Source organism: Trifolium pratense, linkage group LG3 (assembly GCF_020283565.1).
Source record: "Trifolium pratense cultivar HEN17-A07 linkage group LG3, ARS_RC_1.1, whole genome shotgun sequence".
Taxonomy (NCBI): domain Eukaryota; kingdom Viridiplantae; phylum Streptophyta; class Magnoliopsida; order Fabales; family Fabaceae; genus Trifolium; species Trifolium pratense.
The window spans coordinates 33665199-33688022 of record NC_060061.1 but is presented as its reverse complement, the minus strand read 5'-3'; the positions used below and the strand labels follow the sequence as shown (position 1 = coordinate 33688022).

Sequence of the window (22824 nt, the reverse complement as noted above, 5' to 3'; positions counted from 1 at the left end):
ATATACGAATTTATAACTTGTACGTAGTTGGATCAAATATCATAATTACGCTGATTTAAGAGGGAAAAAAAGGAAAGATAAACTTGAGATCTAGATACTACGACTTCAAAGAAACTCATATGTTTTTTTTTATAAGCAAATGAATATTATAATAAGAAAAGTACTGTGGGTACTTCAACCATTACAAAGAAACGCATATGTGATATGTCTCAAAAATTTGTTCCAACAAAGATTAGAACAATTAATGAGAATTTAATGGGATTTTAGTTGAAGTGACAAAATATTATTAAAACTCACACACAGTTGCAAAATTTAAAGTTTAAACTCGAGTAAAAGTATTCAGCTTAATAATATCAACATTGTAAATTGCACTCAAACTTATGGATTTCTTTAGCAGTACTAAATCATTGAGAGTTTTTTTTTTTAACTAAAATCAATGATAGATTGTTGAAAATTGTATATGAAATAATTTATACCCACATTCAATTTATTTGTAATAAAATAAAACTGCTCTTCGGTTGATTTTCAAATAAATAAGCAAAAATGTTTCAAATGCTTTTCATATACATAACAATTTGACAACACAAACATCCTGTTGGTATACAACTAGAACGAACTAGCACTAGCACAAGAAGAAATAAATTGTATGCAAATATTTTTGCTGACGTGAGGCTAACGTCTTGATGATGTCATAAATTGGCTCCTGCTTATACTATAAGATCAGTATATATTTGACACCCTTTTTAAATGTAACATAAAAGAAAAAGCAAAAACCCTTTTTATTAGTTAATTTGCGTATAGATGTTAAATGTTCATGCTTATTTTCACTTTTTGATTTTTTTAATCCCTAAGTTAGAGAAATTGTACCATAAAAAATAAAGGGCATGCAGTGGCAAACATGCATCATTTCTTCTGTGCCACTGCTTATAGGTTGCAATAATGGCATTCGAACTAACATTTTTTTCTTATAAAATGTCGATATGTTAGACACTGGATATTTTTATTCAATTTAAACTTGTTGCAAATTTGCCTTGAAAACGTGAAAAAACAACACTAGTCTGCTGTTTTCCGCCCCGGGCGGAAAAACCTGTGTTCCAGGCGGAAATTTGAAGCAGAATAAGGGGGGCTCTCTGTTTTGCCGCCCCATGCGGAAATCTTGGTGTTTCAGGCGGAAATTTCCGCCCCAGGCGGAAAAAGCTGCGCCTCGGGCGGAAATCACTGCAGGGTATTTAAAGGGTCACGTTTTCTGTTTTTTGAGAGGAAGTTTTGAGGGTTTCTTTCACCAAAACGGCGGCTAGGGTTAAGAGGGTTACTCTTGGTTCATCTCTAGGTTTTGGGTGTTGATTCTTTCATCTTGTAATCACTTATCATTGAAATCTCTTGGTCACGGGAAGAGATTTGGGAAAAGGGTAGAATTAGGGTTGAAGTCTAATTCTTGCAACTCTTTTGTATTGAATCTCGTTGTAATCAAGCTTTTCATTGATAGTGGAACGGAGGGTGGCTCTCTCCCCCAGAGTAGGTCGGTTTTGACTGAACTGGGTAAACAATTGCTTCGTGTTCTTTACAGTTTTATTACTTATCTTTTGTTCGTGATTATTATTGCTATTTCCACGTTTTGATTGCTTATTCGATTTGCTCCACACATCAAGATTATTGGTGTGATTTTTAAAGAATTCACAACAATTGGCGCCCACCGTGGGGCAAAGGATCAAACGAATTAAGTATCATGGGTTCTAAGTGGGAGATTGAGAAGTTCACCGGTAAAAATGACTTCGGTTTATGGAAGGTGAAGGTACGGGCAATATTAACACAACAAAAGTGTGTTGAAGCATTGTTGGGCATATCGAATATGCCAAATACTCTCTCGAACGCAGAAAAGAGCGAGATGAATGATAAGGCTTTGAGTGTCATTATCTTGTGCCTCGCGGATAATGTGTTGAGGGAAGTAGCTAAAGAAAAAACTGCGGCGGCTATGTGGACCAAGCTGGATGCGTTGTATATGACGAAGTCTTTGGCACATAAGCAGTGTTTGAAAGAACGGTTATTTTTCTTTCGAATGGTGGAGAACAAGCCTGTGGTGGAGCAACTTTCAGAGTTCAACAAGATCATTGACGACTTGGCGAACATTGACGTGAATTTGGAAGACGAGGACAAGGCCTTTCATTTGTTGTGTGCTTTACCCAAATCACTTGAAAATCTCAAGGATGCGTTGCTTTATGGCAAAGAAGGTACTATCACATTGGATGAAGTTCAATCAGCTTTGAGGACCAAGGAGTTGACAAAGTTGAGAGACTTGAGGGTTGATGATAGTGCGGAAGGGTTAAATGTGATGAGGGATAGAAGTGAGAACGACGGTAGAGGAAAGGGGAAGAAATATGGGTCCAAGTCTAGGCCAAAAGGTGATAATGGTGGCAGGTTCAGATGCTTCTATTGTCAGGATCCGGGTCACTTCAAGAAGGACTGTCCTCAGAGAAGGGGCAGCGGTAGTTCGTCAGCTCACGTTGCCGTTGATGAGGAGGAAGGCTATGAGAGTGCGGGAGCACTCATAGTCACCAGTTAACACTCATAGCTTGCTGATCAGCCTGGAGAGGCGGTGGAATAATACTCAACATCAGCCTGGAGAGGCGGTGGAATATTACTCAACATCAGCCTGGAGAGGCGGTGGAATAATACTCAACATCAGCCTGGAGAGGCGGTGGAATAATACTCAACATCAGCCTGGAGAGGCGGTGGAATAATACTCAACATCAGCCTGGAGAGGCGGTGGAATAATACTCAACATCAGCCTGGAGAGGCGGTGGTAAGAATACTCAGTTACAAGGTGGAAGACATAGTGGATATACCGGTTTAAGGCTTTGGTGGAGGAATCTCGGTTTGAGGTGGAGGTACACCAAAGTGGTATGGCTATGAAGACCTTGTGTGGAAGCAACGGTGATCAAGCTTGGTAACTTGTTAGACTGCTGGAGGTAGTTGGACACAAGGAGAGTTTGAGGTTGCAGCTTGTGAAACCACCTAAAAATTCCAAGGTTGGTTGGAGGCAAGCATATCTTCAAGAGTACGGAAAGCTACAATCCGGGGTTTGAAGAGGGTATGGTTTATCTTGTGTATTGTCCTAAAAATCCAAGGGCAATTGGAGGCAAGCATTTTTCGGGAGTACAGAGAGGTAGACTCCGGGGGCCGAAGAGGGTATGGTGTAAACAAGTGGAGAGAGCAGCACGGTGGTTGATGGGAAGTTGGCATCACCATCGTTTTAAAGGCAAGGTGGAGATTGTTGCAAATTTGCCTTGAAAACGTGAAAAAACAACACTAGTCTGCTGTTTTCCGCCCCGGGCGGAAAAACCTGTGTTCCAGGCGGAAATTTGAAGCAGAATAAGGGGGGCTCTCTGTTTTGCCGCCCCAGGCGGAAATCTTGGTGTTTCAGGCGGAAATTTCCGCCCCAGGCGGAAAAAGCTGCGCCTCGGGCGGAAATCACTGCAGGGTATTTAAAGGGTCACGTTTTCTGTTTTTTGAGAGGAAGTTTTGAGGGTTTCTTTCACCAAAACGGCGGCTAGGGTTAAGAGGGTTACTCTTGGTTCATCTCTAGGTTTTGGGTGTTGATTCTTTCATCTTGTAATCACTTATCATTGAAATCTCTTGGTCACGGGAAGAGATTTGGGAAAAGGGTAGAATTAGGGTTGAAGTCTAATTCTTGCAACTCTTTTGTATTGAATCTCGTTGTAATCAAGCTTTTCATTGATAGTGGAACGGAGGGTGGCTCTCTCCCCCAGAGTAGGTCGGTTTTGACTGAACTGGGTAAACAATTGCTTCGTGTTCTTTACAGTTTTATTACTTATCTTTTGTTCGTGATTATTATTGCTATTTCCACGTTTTGATTGCTTATTCGATTTGCTCCACACATCAAGATTATTGGTGTGATTTTTAAAGAATTCACAACAAAACTTAAGATTTTGTAATTGTATATATTTATCCAACAACTATTGAGAATAACTTCTGTCGCAATCGATGTGAAATTTCTTAACAAATCATCTTGCGATCAACACTATTGGGCTTGAGGCGTGAATATAAATGATGGATGACCCGATAAGAAACCTGATAACAAGCGGTCCAACGGATCGTGGAGGCGGCCCTTACATATAAACACATATTTAGACCATCGTAACCGGTATGAGACTTCTTAATACTTCAAATTATCGAGAGGAAGAGTAGAAAAACCAATATATATATTATATGTTTTGAGATTTTCAATATAGCTTTTGTTTTCCTATTGAAGATATAGATATTTGATAAAAATGCATGGTTCAAATTACTTGAGTACACATGTGGATAATTTTCAGGTGTATTTTGCCATCAACAGATATTCCACTGAGCTCAATTTGATGAAGGTATTTAATCTTTGGATTGTAATATGAATCAACAGACAATCCATTGAGTAAAACTGTTAAAAAGAATTATACTAACAAATAATTTCAAAATTATATACAGACACAGTAAAATAAAAATAGAAATGATGTGTGAAGAATAATTTTATGGAAAGGAATGATTATGATTACCCCACGGCCTTCCCGGTCGGTGTCTGTATGCAATAGTTTGTCTCAATCTTGTCTCTCCCTATCTATGCTATATATTCTCTAAGAAACAAACAGTAATATTTGGCAGAGACAACCCATATATACCCTACTACAGTAATATACATACCCTATAACATGTTCTTGTGAGTTGTGACAACACAATACTGTGTGTATCCTACCTCTCTGATAATTTAATCATGCCTTTTTATTCTATAGTAGTACGTACTTACTCTCCAACTCCATGAATGAACTCAGCACTTCTTGAATATGTATCCTAGCTCAACTTTGAATATGGAGATATCCATAATCATGACTATAGTTTTCAGATCAATCACACCATGTGTATTTTTTTTAGTAGCTTAATTAATGGCCAATATGTTTCACATTTTAAAGTTAATATATAAGAAGATCAGAAATATCGCATTATATATGTACAGACTAGAGCTCGAATTTCGAACAACTCATTTATTTATTTTAGTCACTAAACTATTTGACGAAAAAAAAAATTGTATTTAATTTTAGTTTCTGCATATTACAATGTTTATATCAATTGAACTATGTCAAATTCAATATATATTATTCAAATGATAGTTAAATGTTCACATATAAGTCTAATGCCACATTTATCGAGCCAATATCGGCCGGACTATATAAACAACCAATTACAATGGGATAAGACTCGTTTCTAATCTGTGTCACTCATCTCAAGTTTTTATACTAACTTGAATGTCGACGTGTTTGCAAATATACTTCATCGTTTTGGCCTCCATCTCCATTCTCCATTAAGTCATTTAAATATTTCTTCATCATTGTGAATCCTCCTCAAACTTTAAACTTCTGTTTGGAATACTATTAAAATAAAAGAAAGTGTGTTGGAGTGTATTTGTTAAAGAGTGTTGCTAGTATTATTCTTAAAATAAACTAATTAATGATTAACAAGAGATTTGATTACTTGATGTCAAAATAATTATGTTGAAACAGAATCAAACTTAGTATTAATTATTTCAATAATTTGTTAAAAGGATACCCTATAACTATACTAGAACTGTATACATTCCCTCCTGGCTACTAAAAGAATAAAGTATCACATCTCAGCGAATAATGGTCGTGTCGTGTGTGTAAAAGTGTCTGTGTGAAAATGACTGTTCAAATACTAACAATTACCAAAGCTGCATGTGATGGGCTGGTTGGTTAGATGATAGCCTGACATTCTTGCACGCTCCAGGCTCCACATTTCCGGCCTTATTGTTCCGGTGTTAATGGGAAATTTCGCCAGACGCGGTTGTAGATGTAAATTGTCCAATTTAAATCGATGGATGATATTATTTGACTATGTGAATAATTTAGACCATGTGATTTAAAATTAATGACTGCGATTAATAACTGTGATAAACTGTGTTATTCTGCTACTATAACAAATCCAGGTACAAGTTAATGAGATTGAAAATCCACCAGAAACAATTCAGTGTCAATCTCAACCACGAAGTATACAAATTCTCTTTGATATATTTTGACTGCGATCAGTAAAAATACAAAAGATCTCAGTTCTACTATGTTACTTCCCTTCTTCCATTAAAATCTCTCCCTTCTATCTTTTCTGTTGAACCAAACAACCTAAAATTGTTAATCTTAAACGGCATTTTCAAACTAATTTGGTTTTGTTTGTGCAATTTCTTAGCATACAACCAGGGTCAGCCTAAGTGTAAGACAACCGAAACAAACACTTTAGAGCCACACAGAAGAAAAAGATTTACTAAGAAAAAATGTCTCTAGAAGTCATAGACTCGTTAATCTACGGTAGAAAAAAAAAATCTGGGAGAAAAATATAAAACCTCCAAAAAAATATGATAAAACTCATACCAATTTTTCATGAGGTATTCTTCTATAGGCACAAAGGTAATATGCACAAACTTAGGCACGCACACATCAATTAAAAAAATTAAAATAAAAATAAAAATGTCACATCAATCAATATTAATTTAATTATTTTATCTTTAATTTTTAATCTTGATTGTTAGTGTGTCTAAACTAAATTTATTTAGGATTGTGCCATAGTAGAATTTCCCATTTTTCATTTCTTTAAGAATTTAACCAACTGTAATATTTGGATTTTATCTTAAATCAACAAGGTCTCATAAAAATTAAATATATTGACTTTATTATCGATCGAAATAGAAGTGTTAAATAAACTTTATTATGATAAATTTAATAAATAATTTTGTTTCAAAAAATTATTTTATTAATATATTATTATTTTTAAATAAAAAAACATTATTTAATATTATATCGGTCTGTTTACAATCATATTTACATAGTATGGTTTTCACCATCAGTTTAATCTGGTTCGGAGGTCAGTTCTGACATCAAGTGGTTCCAGCCCTCTTCCGATCGCATCCTCCTCCCGATTGCAGTTGTGAAAGTATGAAAATAATTTTTGACATTTGTGGGAATGAAAATAAAAAAAAAATGCTGGCAAAATGGCAGTCCTACTGTGAGTTATTATTGTTAGACTTAAATCACTAAATTAGGATTAAACACATATACATGTTCAACATATTATGACATATACTTTAGTGCGGAAACAAAATAGTCATAGAAACATGTATAAAATTATAGGATCGACAAGATGATCTTTAGGAATACCTGGATCCATGATGAAAAGTTCTTTTGCAGTGATCCTGAAACACAAAGAGATGGTGGCTAGATTGGTTCTTCCTCAACCGGTACCCTGATGCCTTGATTCTCTTCAGATGGGGGAGAAGAGAGTGTTTGCTTTTGTACGGTGTATTGGGGACCATAGCCTTATATAGGGTGATGGCCCATTAGGGTTCCCATTATCCCGAAATGGGCCATCCTGACATCCACCCATTTGAGCCCATATCTAACTAATTAAATAATTAATTAATCAATTCTAAATAGAAATCTAATAGCCTTTTAACTTTATTTGATCACTTAATCAATTTAGGCTCTTAATTGATAAATAGCTAATATAATTAATATAAATATATATGCCCACATAATAATTATTGGAATATAATAATTAAATAATATAAAATATTCCAACAATCTCCCACTTGGGCAATATATGTTAATAATTATATCATAGTTCTTTAGGCGCGCATCCGAATGTTATTTATCTTTAGATTTCAACTTTACAATCTGGTCCACCTCATACATCAACAATGGGACCACCGCGGCTGTCGTCACTGACATATAACGTGACGGAACCCCGATGACCACCACATCAATGTATTTGATGACATAGATCGATATGGATGAGTGGCATGGAAATTTCATGCAATGTGATATCTAAATCATGCCTATTTCCAACTGGTCCAACTGAAGTCTTTATTGAGATCAAACTGAAGTTCCTTAGGTGCAATTCAAAATAAAAATATTTGCACATAACCAAAAACTTAATATTGTTATAACAATAATATCTTATAATAAGTTTTATTTCTGCAGAAAATCAAACATAACATAATGTTTGTACCAAAATTGAAACCAAAATATATAGAACATAATACAAATAAGGAAAAGACTCCCACTAATCTAAGGCAATCTCAAAACCAAGACCCATGCGAGCAACATGCCCATGAAAAGCCTTAGGCGTTAAACCTTTGGTTAGTGGATCAGCTAGCATTAAGTCTGTCCCTATATGTTCTATCAAAAGTTGTTTCTCCTGAACTCTCTCTTTCACAACAAGATACTTGATGTCGATAAATTTCGACTTTGTGGAACTCATATTGTTGTTGGAGTAGAGCACAGCTGCACTATTGTCACAATAAATCTTCAATGGCCTCTCGATGCTCTCAATGATGCGTAGGCCTGTGACAAAGTTCCGCAGCCAATTCGCATGATTTGATGCCTCAAAGCAAGCCACAAACCCTGCCGCCATGGTAGAGGGAGCCACTAAAGACTGTTTGGCAGACTTCCAAGAAATGGCTCCTCCAGCCAAGAGGAAGATGTAACCAGATGTGGAACGTTTACTATCCGGGCATCCCGCATAATCAGAGTCAGAATACCCAATGATCTCCAAATTATCTGACTTCCGATAAGTGAGTACGAAGTCTCTAGTTCTCTTCAGGTAGCGCAATACACGCTTTACTGCTATCTAGTGCTGCATACCAGGGTTGCTCAAATATCTGCCAAGAACTCCTACAATGAATGCTAAGTCGGGACGAGTACAAACTTGAGCATACATAAGACTCCCCACAGCCGAAGCGTAAGGAATTTTATGCATCTCTTTCTTTTCAAGATCCGTAGTGGGGCACTGATTAAGACTAAATTTGTCTCCTCTAGCAACGGGTGTGTCTCCTGGTTTACTGTCTTTCATGGAGAATCTATCCAAAACTGTATCAATATAGCTCCTTTGTGACAATCCCAAAATACCTTGAGAGCGATCTCTAAGTATTCGAATTCCTAAGACAAAGGAGGCGTCCCCAAGATCTTTCATCTCAAAATTCTTTGTGAGAAATCTCTTGGTTTCATGCAATAAGCCTATATTGTTGCTTGCCAAAAGGATATCATCTACATATAATACCAAGAAAACGAATTTACTCCCACTGAACTTTTGGTATATGCAATCATCAACAGGATTAGCCTCAAAACCAAAGGAGGATATAACTTGATGAAATTTGTAATACCATTGACGGGAAGCCTGTTTAAGGCCATAGATGGATTTCTTAAGTTTGCAAACCATAGACTTTGGGTCTCCTGACACAAAATTTTCTGGCTGCACCATATGTATTGTTTCATCAATGTTTCCATTTAGAAACGCAGTCTTTACATCCATCTGATGCAGCTCTAAATCAAAATGAGCTACTAATGCCATTATAATTCTAAGAGAGTCTTTCGAAGAAACCGGAGAGAAAGTCTCTTTATAATCAATGCCTTCCTTCTGAGTAAAACCTTTGGCGACAAGACGAGCTTTATATCTCTCAATGTTACCCTTTGAATCCCTTTTGGTTTTAAATATCCATTTACAACCAATGGGTTTCTTTCCTTCGGGTAATTTAACGAGATCCCAAACATCATTGTCAGTCATCGATTTCATCTCATCCTTCATGGCATCAATCCACTTAAGAGAGTTTGAACTTCGCATAGCTTGACTAAAGTTAATGGGATCATCCTCAGTCAAACCAATGTCATCCTCATGTTCTTGAAGAAATATAACATAATCATCCGAAATTGGACACTTCCTCTCTCTAGTGGATCTTCTTAATGGCAGCCCTTGAGGTTGTTGAGTTTGAACTATAGGTGGTGCTTGAGGAAGAAACTCAGCGTTGTCTTGTTTTTGAGGGATGTTAGGAATAACATCATTGTTAATTTCTGGATCTGTTTCTGGAACAACAATAGGTACAAAGACTTGATCATTGTCAGTAACAGTTTCTTCATCAAAGACAACACTCCTTATGTTTCCTTCCCCTCCAAACTCTACATCCTCAAGGAATCTTGCATTTCCCGTTTCAAAAATTGTTCTAGTGATGGGGTTATAAAACTTATACCCGTAAGAGCGTTCGGCATACCCTATAAAATAGCAGCTAATTGTCTTTGCGTCCAACTTACCTTCATGAGGCCTATAGGGTCTCGCTTCAGCTGGACATCCCCAAATGTGCAAGTGCCTAATGCTGGGCTTTTTCCCAGTCCATAGCTCATAAGGGGTCTTAGCTACTGCTTTACTAGGTACTCTATTAAGGATATAAACTGCGGTCTTTAATGCCTCTCCCCAAAATGACTCTGGTAGAGAAGAATGACTAATCATACTCCTTACCATATCCTTAAGAGTCCGGTTTCGTCGTTCTGCAACTCCATTCATGCTGGGTTTTCCCGGCATTGTGTATTGCGGAACAATTCCACACTCATCGAGGAAAAGCGCGAAGGGCCCTGGACGTTGTTCCCCTGATCCATCATACCGACCATAGTATTCACCACCACGGTCAGACTTGATAGCCTTAATTTTCTTTCCAAGTTGAAGTTCGACTTCAGCTTTGAATGACTTGAACACGTCCATAGATTGAGATTTCTCATGAATCAAATAAAGGTAGCCGTACCTCGAGTAATCGTCTATGAACGTAATAAAATACCGTTGTCCATTCCAAGAACCTGAAGGGAAAGGACCACATATATCGGTATGAATTAGTTCTAAGACATCCTTAGCTCTTTCGGCATGAAAATTCCTTTTGTTTGTTTGCTTACCCTTGATACACTGAATGCAGACTTGAAAGTCCGACAAGTCAAGGGATCCAAGAATACCGTCTGACATAAGCCGCTGAATTCTCTGTTTAGAGATATGACCTAATCGCTTATGCCATAAAGTGGCAGAATTCTCATTTAATTTTCGTTTCGTACCATGTGACTCTACTTGCATTATTTTGTTATAAGGACATTCAATATCAAGCATATAAAGATTATCATTCAAAGAACCGTAACCAACAACATTTGAATCATATGAGAGACTAAATTTATTATTTCCAAATGAACAAGTATAACCAGATTTGTCCAAAATAGAAATAGAAATTAAGTTCCGTCTAATAGACGGAGCAACAAAAGTCTCAACCAAATCCAAATGAAAACCGGTCTTTAACAGTAATCTAAAAGTCCCAATAGCCTCAACTGCAACTTTATTGCCATCGCCCACATAGATGAATCTTTCAGCATCACTTGGCGGACGGCTCCACAGGCAGCCTTGCATGGACATACTAATGTGAGTAGTAGCACCAGAATCTACCCACCAAGTATCCTTAGGTACAGAAACTAAATTAATTTCAGAACAAACAAAAGTGAGAAAATTACCCTTCTTTTCACGCCATGAGGCGTACTTGGAACAATCTTTCTTCATGTGTCCAGCCTTCTTGCAGAAGAAACATGTGGACTCCTTAGATTGTTCCCTTGTTTTCTTGTTCTGGAAAAAATTTCCCGCAGTTTTCTTTAGCCTCTTAAAGTTAGTCCCACTTAGCACAGAGATAGAGTTGGTTTGAGCAGTGAAATTAGGAGCGGTGGCAGCAGCAACTGGATCGAAAAGAGAACAATAAACATATAATAACATTAGTAGGCATGTCATCAAATAACCATATGGACATGCACAATAGTCTTTATATGCAAATTAAATAAGACCCAAACAAGATACCAAGCACACCATTAATTCCCAATCTTTGATTGCAAGAATTAACTGTAAACGGTACTCTCACGCAATGATCAAATATTGGTAATAAGTCCTGTCAGATAATGTGCGTCTTTGACACCAACCATTACCCACATGGAGAAAAAAAAACTTAATAATTACCACATATTTATCATCACAGGTATGCAATTGTTCGGCCAAACTGTGTCTTCCTTTTGGCCGACTTAAACAGCTCGCATGAACAATTACATACTACATCTTTTATAATTTCAATTGAATCAAATTTACGCAACAGAGATTACTTTTGCAACATGTTGTTTCAACCAACTCAACTAAAATTATTAGACATTTTAATTTAATAAATTAAATGGGAAGGTCTTAAAATTCACATAAACATTACCTACAAATGTAATGTCAAAATTGTATGTTATCTATTTATTTAATAACCGCATGACTATTAAACTAAGAACCTAAACACAAAACTGTGTTTATTTCAAGCACAAACCAGCACGCTGGTTGCACTCATGGGGTATGAGATAAGTAACTAATTTCTTTCATAAAAGTGCACACTAATTGTGCTCTAGTGCACATAAGTGTACACGGTGGGAAAGAACAGAAGGATACAAATCCAATTGATTTTACTTTATAATAATAGTGAAATTGAAATGAATCCAAATAACCACTGATATAGTTTCTCAAAATAACAAATACCAATGAATCAAAATTAGCCACTGTTGAATTTAATCAAATGAAAGAAACATCATCAGTTAAGGTTAATTGAAATTAAATAAGCACATAAAATTATGCTCAACAAACATAAGCAGTACGTAGGGGAAGGAAAGGTACTGTACAAACACATTGAATTTATTTTCGTCTGTAGCAAAGTTAAAATAAATCCAAGAATAACCATTTACATAATTAAATATGAATGACGATGGCAAGCAAATTGTTACTTATTAAAGTGAACCAAGCACACTAATTGTGCTCAAAGTGTACTGCTACGTGGTAAGAAAAATAATACTCGTTACTATTCATTGTTCACAATAAAATTTAATTGAGTACAAAATAGCCATCGGAACCATGGTTTCTCAAAATAATAAGTACCATTAAATAAAAATTGGCCACTGAAGTTGAATTTAATTAAATGAGAGAAATATGATCGGTCAAAACTAATTAAATGGACAGAAAATGATTCATATAAGACAATTATTGAATACCAATGAATCAAAACAAAATTAAGGTGACCTGATTTTGACAATTAAAGACCATAATTGACAATAATTCATTTGTATCTTTACGGAAAGAAATTGATAACAAAATAGTAACTGATACTCATATTTGGAAACCAAATCAAATATGTTAATTTGTTTTTTTAAAAAAAAATTATAACCAAGTGAAACAAATTAAACTTATATCAATTTATCATTTATTTTCTGAAAATAAATCAACTGCAGAAGACCACCGGTTGATAAAAAATAAAAGAAACTTTGGCACCGATTCACCAAAATATTTAAAATTGTCACTTTTCCACAGTATCAATTGAAAAAACAAGTTAAAGCAGTAACACACATAACACAGTATTGAACAACAATACTGGATCAACTTGATTTGTAAAACAATAAAATAATTTAAATTTAAACAAGATACGTGTACTGTAGCTACAAAGGATTTATCCAGAGAACCAAACAAGAATATGTAAATGTATATATGCACATAGATAAGTATCATATCATATATATACCAAAATTTAAAGACTGTCAAGACCACAGGGAAAATTGCAATTCACAACCTATGAAAAAAAAACTCTGGATCCATGAGTGACAACATACACATATTTACAAAACACCACTTAATCATATATAAGAAAACGGCAAAATAAAATAAATAAAAAACATAACCATAATCATATTTTATTTTGCAGAAAACTATACGGCCATGTTTATCCAAACAAAAAACAACACCAACCGAAAAAAAAAACAATATAGTTAATCCTTTCAAAATTGACAGTACACGTGAAACCGCAAAATAAAATAGTTAAACACAACCTCATGTATATTTTATTCTGCAGATTATAAACGAAACAGAAATGCAATCATATGCTCATATACACACAGTCAATCGATATAACATTAAACCAAATATGATTGAAAATATAGATATTCATAAGGATCAAGCATGTCCTGCTCTGATACCAATTGTTAGACTTAAATCACTAAATTAGGATTAAACACATATACATGTTCAACATATTATGACATATACTTTAGTGCGGAAACAAAATAGTCATAGAAACATGTATAAAATTATAGGATCGACAAGATGATCTTTAGGAATACCTGGATCCATGATGAAAAGTTCTTTTGCAGTGATCCTGAAACACAAAGAGATGGTGGCTAGATTGGTTCTTCCTCAACCGGTACCCTGATGCCTTGATTCTCTTCAGATGGGGGAGAAGAGAGTGTTTGCTTTTGTACGGTGTATTGGGGACCATAGCCTTATATAGGGTGATGGCCCATTAGGGTTCCCATTATCCCGAAATGGGCCATCCTGACATCCACCCATTTGAGCCCATATCTAACTAATTAAATAATTAATTAATCAATTCTAAATAGAAATCTAATAGCCTTTTAACTTTATTTGATCACTTAATCAATTTAGGCTCTTAATTGATAAATAGCTAATATAATTAATATAAATATATATGCCCACATAATAATTATTGGAATATAATAATTAAATAATATAAAATATTCCAACAATTATATGGCAAAATCGGAACAATTAAGTGCCCAACAAGTTGGGATGCAAGTGGCACATAAGTGGCAAGAATGGACGGTGGTTCAAGGCTCACTAGAAGAGCAACAATAGCAGGTACTGCAGCGCACAGCAGGGCGTGATTCAAAGTATTGGTCTATTCTATAATTAGTCGCTCTGATTTTTAGCTGATTTTTTATTTTATTGATAACAATTTGATTAATGAAATGAATTAAATTTATTGTTGTAAAAAAGACATTAATGTAAAAAAAAAAAAGTATTTTAATTAAATTCGGTCTTGTCAAATAAAAAACAGTAACTTATAATGGCAAAGATAAGTAATGTACAAACCTTCAGGTGTTTAGAATTTTGAATCAAACAAATCTCAAAAAACAAAGACTTTGAGGCTATGTCAAAAAAGAAAATACGGTAAAAATAAAGATTTTAAGAGGTAACAATACTTCGTGATGGTAGGGCCCAATTTTCTCCTAACCTTCAAATACCTAAAGAAGAGGACGACTAGAAAATTTTAGAGTGTAAGGTGGTTTTTGTGTATAAATTTTCAAGTTTTTTTCCCACAGTTTTGACGCTGTTTTATATCAGTTGTTCGATCTAAAATTTACGATCTGTAATCAACGATTAAGATTGGAAATTGTGTGAAAACAATATGAAAATTTATTGCAGGAGATCTGCATCCATGTCTATAAGGATTTTCTTTGTAGCAAAAATATTTTTTTGGCAACACAATTTGTTTATATGAATATATGTTTATATTTTATGAATATAATGACTTGAAATTATGAATAATTTACTTTAAATACACAAAATTGATCATAAATAAATTATATATTTTATCATATTGTACATATACTTAAAAGATAATGAAGCATAGCCATAATAATCTCTGCATATAAGTGATTATAGTGCTTTTTGTTGGTCATTGTATTATTTTTGGTTTAGATTTAGTCTTACGGTCCTACGAGCTTAGTTGAATTGACAGAGACGTTGAACATATATGCAGGGGTCGTAATTCGAATCCTGATCATACCATCGTATTCAAATTTCTAGATGAGAATGTTAAAACAAGTAATTGCATAACTACAATTCAAATAAAGGTTAAGCTAACATGAACAAGTGGTTATGTGGTGTACGATGCACAAGTTTTGGATAATATTATAACGAATACGAATTTTACAAAATCGACTGTTGAATTGAAAGATTATATCATATAGATTATTGAGACCCATCAAAATTAACGGTATTTAATAAAACTCACAAATCGTTAATTTTGACGAATCTCAATAACATGTCAAATAATTTTCAATTTTTCTAAAAATTTCTATGCATCATCTGATATAATGTTTCAATCCAACGGTCGATTTTGTAAAATTCGTATGAGTTACAATGTTATTTGTAGGCTTAATTAGTAAAATGGTCCCTTAAAGACATTTTTGGTTTCAGATTGGTCCCTTAAAGAAAAAAAGGCCCAAATAGGTCCCTTAAAGAAAAAAAAGTCCGAATAGGTCCCTTAAAGACATCTCCGTTAATCAGTTTAGTCCTATTGATTAACGGAGATGTCTTTAAGGGACCTATTCGGACTTTTTTTTCTTTAAGGGACCTATTTGGACCTTTTTTTCTTTAAGGGACCAATCTGAAATCAAAAATGTCTTTAAGGGACCATTTTACTAATTAAGCCTTATTTGTAAAATGACACTAACCAAAGTTTTTACTCGAAAAAAAAGAGCGTCTTTCTATCTCAAAACGGCGTCGACCGCCGGCGACTAAGTCTCCGGCCAGTACAATACCATGACTTCTACCGCAACCACCACTCTCTTCATCTATTCCCAATTCCAATCAAAATTCCCCAAACCACTTCTTCTTCCACCAATTCATATCTGCAACAAACCCCTATCACTTTCACTTCACTCATCCAAATTTCGTTCCACTCATTTATCACTCTGCACTTGTTCTCGCACCCCATTCACACCCTCAACAATTTTCTCACCTCAAACAACTTTTTCCAACTTCATTTCACAAAAGATAGCATTTTTTCTTATTGGGTCGTTTATTTTCATGGGTTGTTGTTTCAACCGAAGAATCGCTTTTGCAGTTTCAGTACCTTCTGTTGATTCTGCTGAAATTTTGAAAGAGAAGGAGAAGAAAACTGTAGAAGGGAAAAGCAATGAGGATGAAATGAATGAGAGAGTTTTGGAGAATGATCCAAGAAATGTTGAGGCTGTTAAAGTGGTTGTGTATGGGAAACTTAGGAGAGGGAAATGTAAGGAAGCTGAGAAATTTATGAAGAAGTTGATTGATTTGGAACCAAATGAAGTTGAGTGGAGGCTTTTGCTTGCATTGTGTTATGAAACAATGGGGTATTTGAGTAAAGCTAAAAGAGTGTATTCAGAAATCTTGGAGACTAGGCCTCTTCTTGTTAGAGCTTTGCATGTAATGTTTCTTAATCTATATATCTCTTTTTGTTTTGATTGAATTTTTTCATGTTGTTGGCGCATATGAAGCACGGACACTGACACGTTGACACCGATAATAATTTGAGAAAATGAGATAATTTGGTCTAATATAAGTATTGGTGTCGTGTCGGTGTCCGACACCGGGGCACGCCTATAAGTTAGTTACAAAAAAGGAGTGTCTGTGCTTCATTTTCTGCTGAAAGTTTGAATATTGATTGTGATTAAAAAGGTGGATGGAGGGGAATGTTTTGTTTAGGTTTAATGTAGATAATGAGGGATCAGAAACTTAGAATTGTTAGATTGACTTATATGAACTTATCTACTGACATAAGCACTTGTGGTGTTTCAGATAACTTATGAAAAAACTTATAACATGTCCATAAGTTGTTTTCAACTTATTTCCATAAGCTATCTAGAATAGTTTATGAAAACAACTTATAGGTTACATGAAAATTATTTGACTTTATTTTATCTTTTGTTACAGAAATAGGATATACATAAGTACTTATATGATAACCGCAGCCGCATATAATATAAACACTTAGTTAAGTTGTTTACCCACACATACTGTCTTGCCGGTAATCATGCTTATTAGAAGTGCTTATCTAAAAACATTGTTATGGTGCAAAAGAGATAAGTCCTCGGTTATTCTTTATGGAAATATAATAATGATTGCACGTTAACATGCTAGTTCATTTGATATCGTCCCTGATTGTAAACTTATCTACTGACATAAGCACTTGTGGTGTTTCAGATAACTTATGAAAAAACTTATAACATGTCCATAAGTTGTTTTCAACTTATTTCCATAAGCTATCTAGAATAGTTTATGAAAACAATTTATAGGTTACATGAAAATTATTTGACTTTATTTTATCTTTTGTTACAGAAATAGGATATACATAAGTACTTATATGATAACCGCAGCCGCATATAATATAAACACTTAGTTAAGTTGTTTACCCACACATACTGTCTTGCTGGTAATCATGCTTATTAGAAGTGCTTATCTAAAAACATTGTTATGGTGCAAAAGAGATAAGTCCTCGGTTATTCTTTATGGAAATATAATAATGATTGCACGTTAACATGCTAGTTCATTTGATATCGTCCCTGAGTTCGTAAATTTGTATTTCATGGTGTTCATTCCTTAATAGTATAGAAAACAGATATGAGTTCTGTATATTGTTTCAGAGTGAGGTTGTGCTTGTGTACATTAATATCGACATCCAAAAGCCTTGTAAATTGGGATGAGGCCTGTGATTGTAAATTTATATGATGTTATATTCTGATTTACACACTGTAATTTTTAAAATACCTCTAAACTAAAATCACTGATGGGATAATATATGTAAATCTTCAGTTTCATTCCCCAAACAATTGTCAACTTCGTCACGTTCCTCCTTTCTCAGTTTAACCCCAAAAGGAAAATTTTTTAGTTTCATATTTTATATCGTAAAAGGACTAAGTATTAGGCATGCGATAATCAATCAATATGCAGAATATTATACATGGGCTGTTTCACTGGATGGATATGAGTCATTGCGCCTTGTTTCCACTAAGCTTGTTTATTTCTTGTTTTAACAAGCTTCTTGTCTTATTTTTGTACTATACTGTCCATACATAGTATTGAAGTATTTTTTTGCTTTGGCCTTGTTAATTGTTATTCGTTCTTTAGGTAGGATTTGATCATACCAGTTGAAAAAAATCTTTCATTTTAATTTAGATTCAGATTTGAAGACCTACTGGATTCTTCTTTGACGGCATTTTGTGGTGACATTAAACAAATTATTTCTATTATCATACCATATATCATGAACTCAAGTTACTAAGGCACATCATTTGTTTGTTGTGCTTGAGATGTGTAATACTCTGTTGTTTACAGGGTCTGGCTACGGTGATGAACAAAAACAACGAGGGTCCTGCTGCTGTGTTTGAAATGCTGAACAAGGCTCTAGAGTTAGCTATTAATGAAAACAAAGTTACAGAGGAAAGAAATATAAGAATCTTAACTGCACAAATGCTTGTTGTACAGGTGAAGTGCTGATCCATCACCCAAGAATGTGGCTGTTTTAATTTGTCTATTAAGGGTCTGTTTGGATTGACTTATTTGAGTTTATCTATTTGCATAAGCACTGTTGAGACTAATTGAGACAACTTATGGAAACAAATTATGACATTGCCATAAGCTGTTTTCAGCTTATTTCCTTAAACGCTCCATGATAGCTTATGAAATCAGCTTATGCGAAAACAATTTGACTTTTTTTATCTTTTGTTATGAAAATATTTTATACACAAGGACTTATATAATAAACGCTTATACTGTAAAGTGTAAGTACTTAACTAAGTTGTTTAGCCAAACACAGCCTAAGTTTTGAGGGTAATTAGTTGGAAAGCATATCATTTGTGTGCTTTGCAGGGTAACTTGGAGGAGGGCCTAAAAAGATGTCAAGATTTGATCGATCAAAATCCCCGCGATTTTAGACCTTATCTTTGCCAGGTGAGTTTGTCTGCAAATCATGCATACAATTATACTCCCTAACTTCAATATTTGTTCTTATTGATGATAATGCCATAGTTTTCTGATATAGTGCTGTGAGATTACTCACGGAATGAAGATATTTCGATCAATTCATGAAATTATTGTATTGATTTATTAAAAAAAATGTTATAGGGAATAATATACAGTCTTCTGGATAAAAAGGAGGAAGCTGCACAGCAGTTTGAAACATATGAAGCTCTTGTGCCTAAAGAGTTTCCACAAAGGGGATTTCTTGATGATATCACCTTAGCAGCAAAAGGAACATCCCGAGTACAGTTTCAGAGGGAACTCGGAAATCAATTTTCTGACCAAAAAATAGGAAAATAATTAGTAATGCAATGCAGTAGCTCACTCTTGTAAAAGCAAAAGGTTAGACTACTTTAATGATATAATAGAATGTGTAACATGATTTTGTTTTTTCAGCCCTTGTAGTGCATTTCAAATTTTCAAATATGATAATTTATCTTGGCACAACCTTTTGAATCATTCTAATTTGTTCTGTTGATTGAGAAATGTTTGAAAACTAATTTTTATATTAAAGAAATACCAACAACACAGTATCTAACGCCCTTTGTTACCCAAGAACACATGGATGAGATGGTGAGAGTCTCTTCCAACTTAACAGATCTTAGGTTCGAATTCAGCCCTGAGAATACAGTAGTGGTTAAATCTTTTGAGTGAGAGCTTTGTCGCCTATTGTGATCCTACCCGGCTCTTGAGGGGAAGCTTTGCCGCCTATTGTGGCCCCTTCTCTTAATTGCTGCTATATTTAAGATAAACAATGTATTGTGAAACCAACATGGTGTAGCATAACGGATATATGTTTAGGTCCATTAAACGTGCTTTGTAATATTCATTAAAAAAAAATGCTTTGTAATATTCATTAAAAAAAAGTGCTTTGTAAACATTTTGATGTATTATGAATTATGTCCTATAAGAAAACTGGTTATGATAAAAAAAAATTAAAAAATCATATTGGTTACTCTAATCAATTTGAATTTATATACTATACATTTGGCCCAAAATAAAAGTCTAAACTATACATTAATTTATTTATCAAAACCGGGGAAAAAAGTAACCAAAGGATATATATGCCTAGAAGTAATATAATTTAGTTTTTTTTTTTCTTGTTAATTTAACCGTTCATTTCCTGTATATTATAATGAATGAAAACTACAGTTAGAAAATAAACGAGTTAAACGACTATCCAACTTTTAGAATAGTACACTAAACTTAGACATTGTAACTAATGATACATCTAAGCATAAACCATATTGGCTTAAAATGTTGTAATTCTAGTTGTAATAAATTATTTTCGTTATATACTTAACATTTTATTAATATATAAACCTCATGAATTCAATTGTTACAATCAATAAATTACCACTTCTACAATTTGGCTTGAAACTCAACACCAATGGCTCGAGTTCAATTCTCCATAGGAGCAATTTGTTTCATACTTGTCCTAGCTTATGGCACCCTAAAATGTGTCCAAGGAGCAGAATCTATACCAGGTCTTGGTATCAATTGGGGTGCTCTTGCATCACACCCTATGAGTCCTAGCATTGTTGCAAATATGTTGAGAGACAATGGAATTAAGAAGGTAAAACTTTTTGATGCAGATTCTTGGATCGTTAAGGCTTTTTCTGGTATGGACATTGAAGTCATGGTCGGAATTCCTAATGATCAACTGAGTAAATTTGCTAGCAGTAGTTCGGATGCAGAAGATTGGGTAAAAATAAATGTCACCAAACATCTTCATAATGGGGGTGTGAATATCAGGTGTGTGTGTGTGTGTGCTCGTGCGCATGCATGTATAATGTTATTTTCCTATACAATAGACACCACAGTTATATATTTTTGCATTGATGACATCATAACAATATAATAAATTTATTTATTTTATTTATAGAAAAATTAGAGAAGGAAAAAAAAATTAATAATAATGATATTTATTTTGTTTGAAAAAATATTTGAGTTTTGTTTCTTGTGTTATTGCAGATACGTATCAGTTGGAAATGAACCATTCTTGAAAAGTTATGGCTCTGCATATGTGCAGACAACATTCCCGGCTATGCAAAATATTCAAAAAGCTCTTGATAAGGCTGGGCATGGAGACATAGTAAAGGTGACTACAGCTTTGAATGCAGATGTTTATGCGTCTAATTCAAACAAACCATCAGATGGAGATTTTCGAGATGACATTCGTGATGTTATTAAACAAATACTTGAATTTCTACACGAAAGGAATTCGCCATTTCTCGTCAACATATACCCTTTCCTAAGTCTATATCAAAGTGAAGGTTTTCCAGAAGATTTTGCATTCTTTGATAACCAAAGCATGACAATTAGTGACAATAATACACAATATAGCAATGTGTTTGATGCAAATTTAGATACTCTTGTTTGGGCATTAAAAAAGGCCGGTTATGGAGACCTTAAAATTGTTGTTGGTGAAATTGGTTGGCCAACTGATGGTAACAAACATGCTAATGCTAACAATGCAAAAAGATTTTACCAAGGATTTCTTAAAAACATGGCTAGCAAAAAAGGAACTCCGATGCTCCCCGGACCAATGGATGCTTATCTATTTTCTCTTTTTGATGAGGATTTAAAGAGTATTGCACCTGGTTTTTTCGAACGTCATTGGGGAATTTTTCGCTACGATGGAAAGGCGAAGTTTCCTATAGATTTTTCTGGTAACGGAGAAGAAAAATGGCCACAAGAAGCAAAAGGTGTTAAGTACCAAGAACATAAATGGTGTGTCCTAAGCGCAGATGTTAAGAATTATTCTTTGGTGCCAGGGGCATTAGACTATGCTTGTGCTGGTGCTGACTGTACAAGTTTAGGATATGGTTGTACTTGTGATAATTTGGGATTAGCTGGTAATGCATCTTATGCTTTTAACCAATTTTTTCAAGCAAGAGATCAAAGTGTTGAGGCATGTGATTTTAATGGAATGGGTAGTATTGTAACAGAGGATCCATCAAAGGGAACATGCTTATTCCCTATAGAAATTGAGAGCAGCGGAGTTATAGTAACATCAATGCGTATGGTGACAATCCTTTTAATTGGATTGTCATTATTTTTTATAACATTGTGAATTTAATAAAATTTATGTTGATGGTATATATATCATTGGAGCATGATTGATTAATAATGTAGATATGCCATGTTTGTGTATTTGGTGGGATTTTTAACCTTGTTGTAATTTCTTTTGGTTAGTTGTCTCAATTTATAAGACTGTTTTGGCAAAAATATATGAATTAATAAAAGTACTTTTTTGCATTAAATTTGTCAATATGTACACCATTTTTTTAAAATTACTCTTCAATTATTAAGAGATAGAAACATTGATCTTTTATT

The 22824-nt window shown here is 34.4% G+C and overlaps 2 protein-coding genes across 2 annotated transcripts; both read left to right on the top strand.

Annotated features, from left to right (window-relative positions):
- Positions 1 to 16136: 16136 nt before the first annotated feature.
- LOC123918704 (protein SLOW GREEN 1, chloroplastic-like) lies at positions 16137 to 19944 on the top strand. Its single transcript, XM_045970828.1, has 4 exons — positions 16137 to 16893; positions 18802 to 18951; positions 19336 to 19416; positions 19591 to 19944. Exons 1-4 carry the CDS (start codon positions 16252 to 16254, stop codon positions 19783 to 19785), a joined length of 1068 nt encoding a protein of 355 aa, XP_045826784.1. The 5' UTR covers positions 16137 to 16251; the 3' UTR covers positions 19786 to 19944.
- A 931-nt stretch (positions 19945 to 20875) lies between these two features.
- Positions 20876 to 22609, top strand: LOC123918703 (glucan endo-1,3-beta-glucosidase 5-like). Its single transcript, XM_045970827.1, has 2 exons — positions 20876 to 21240; positions 21460 to 22609. Exons 1-2 carry the CDS (start codon positions 20876 to 20878, stop codon positions 22559 to 22561), a joined length of 1467 nt encoding a protein of 488 aa, XP_045826783.1. The 3' UTR covers positions 22562 to 22609.
- The last annotated feature ends 215 nt before the right edge of the window (positions 22610 to 22824 follow it).

Bases quoted from the DNA above. Each gene is read 5' to 3' on its own strand.
- LOC123918704 (XM_045970828.1), top strand. From the start codon at position 16,252: ATGACTTCTACCGCAACCACCACTCTCTTCATCTATTCCCAATTCCAA. The intron at 16,894-18,801 runs GTAATGTTTCTT...TGTTGTTTACAG, and splicing joins TTCTTGTTAGAGCTTTGCAT to GGTCTGGCTACGGTGATGAA. The intron at 19,417-19,590 runs GTGAGTTTGTCT...AAAATGTTATAG, and splicing joins TTAGACCTTATCTTTGCCAG to GGAATAATATACAGTCTTCT.
- LOC123918703 (XM_045970827.1), top strand. From the start codon at position 20,876: ATGGCTCGAGTTCAATTCTCCATAGGAGCAATTTGTTTCATACTTGTC. The intron at 21,241-21,459 runs GTGTGTGTGTGT...GTGTTATTGCAG, and splicing joins AATGGGGGTGTGAATATCAG to ATACGTATCAGTTGGAAATG.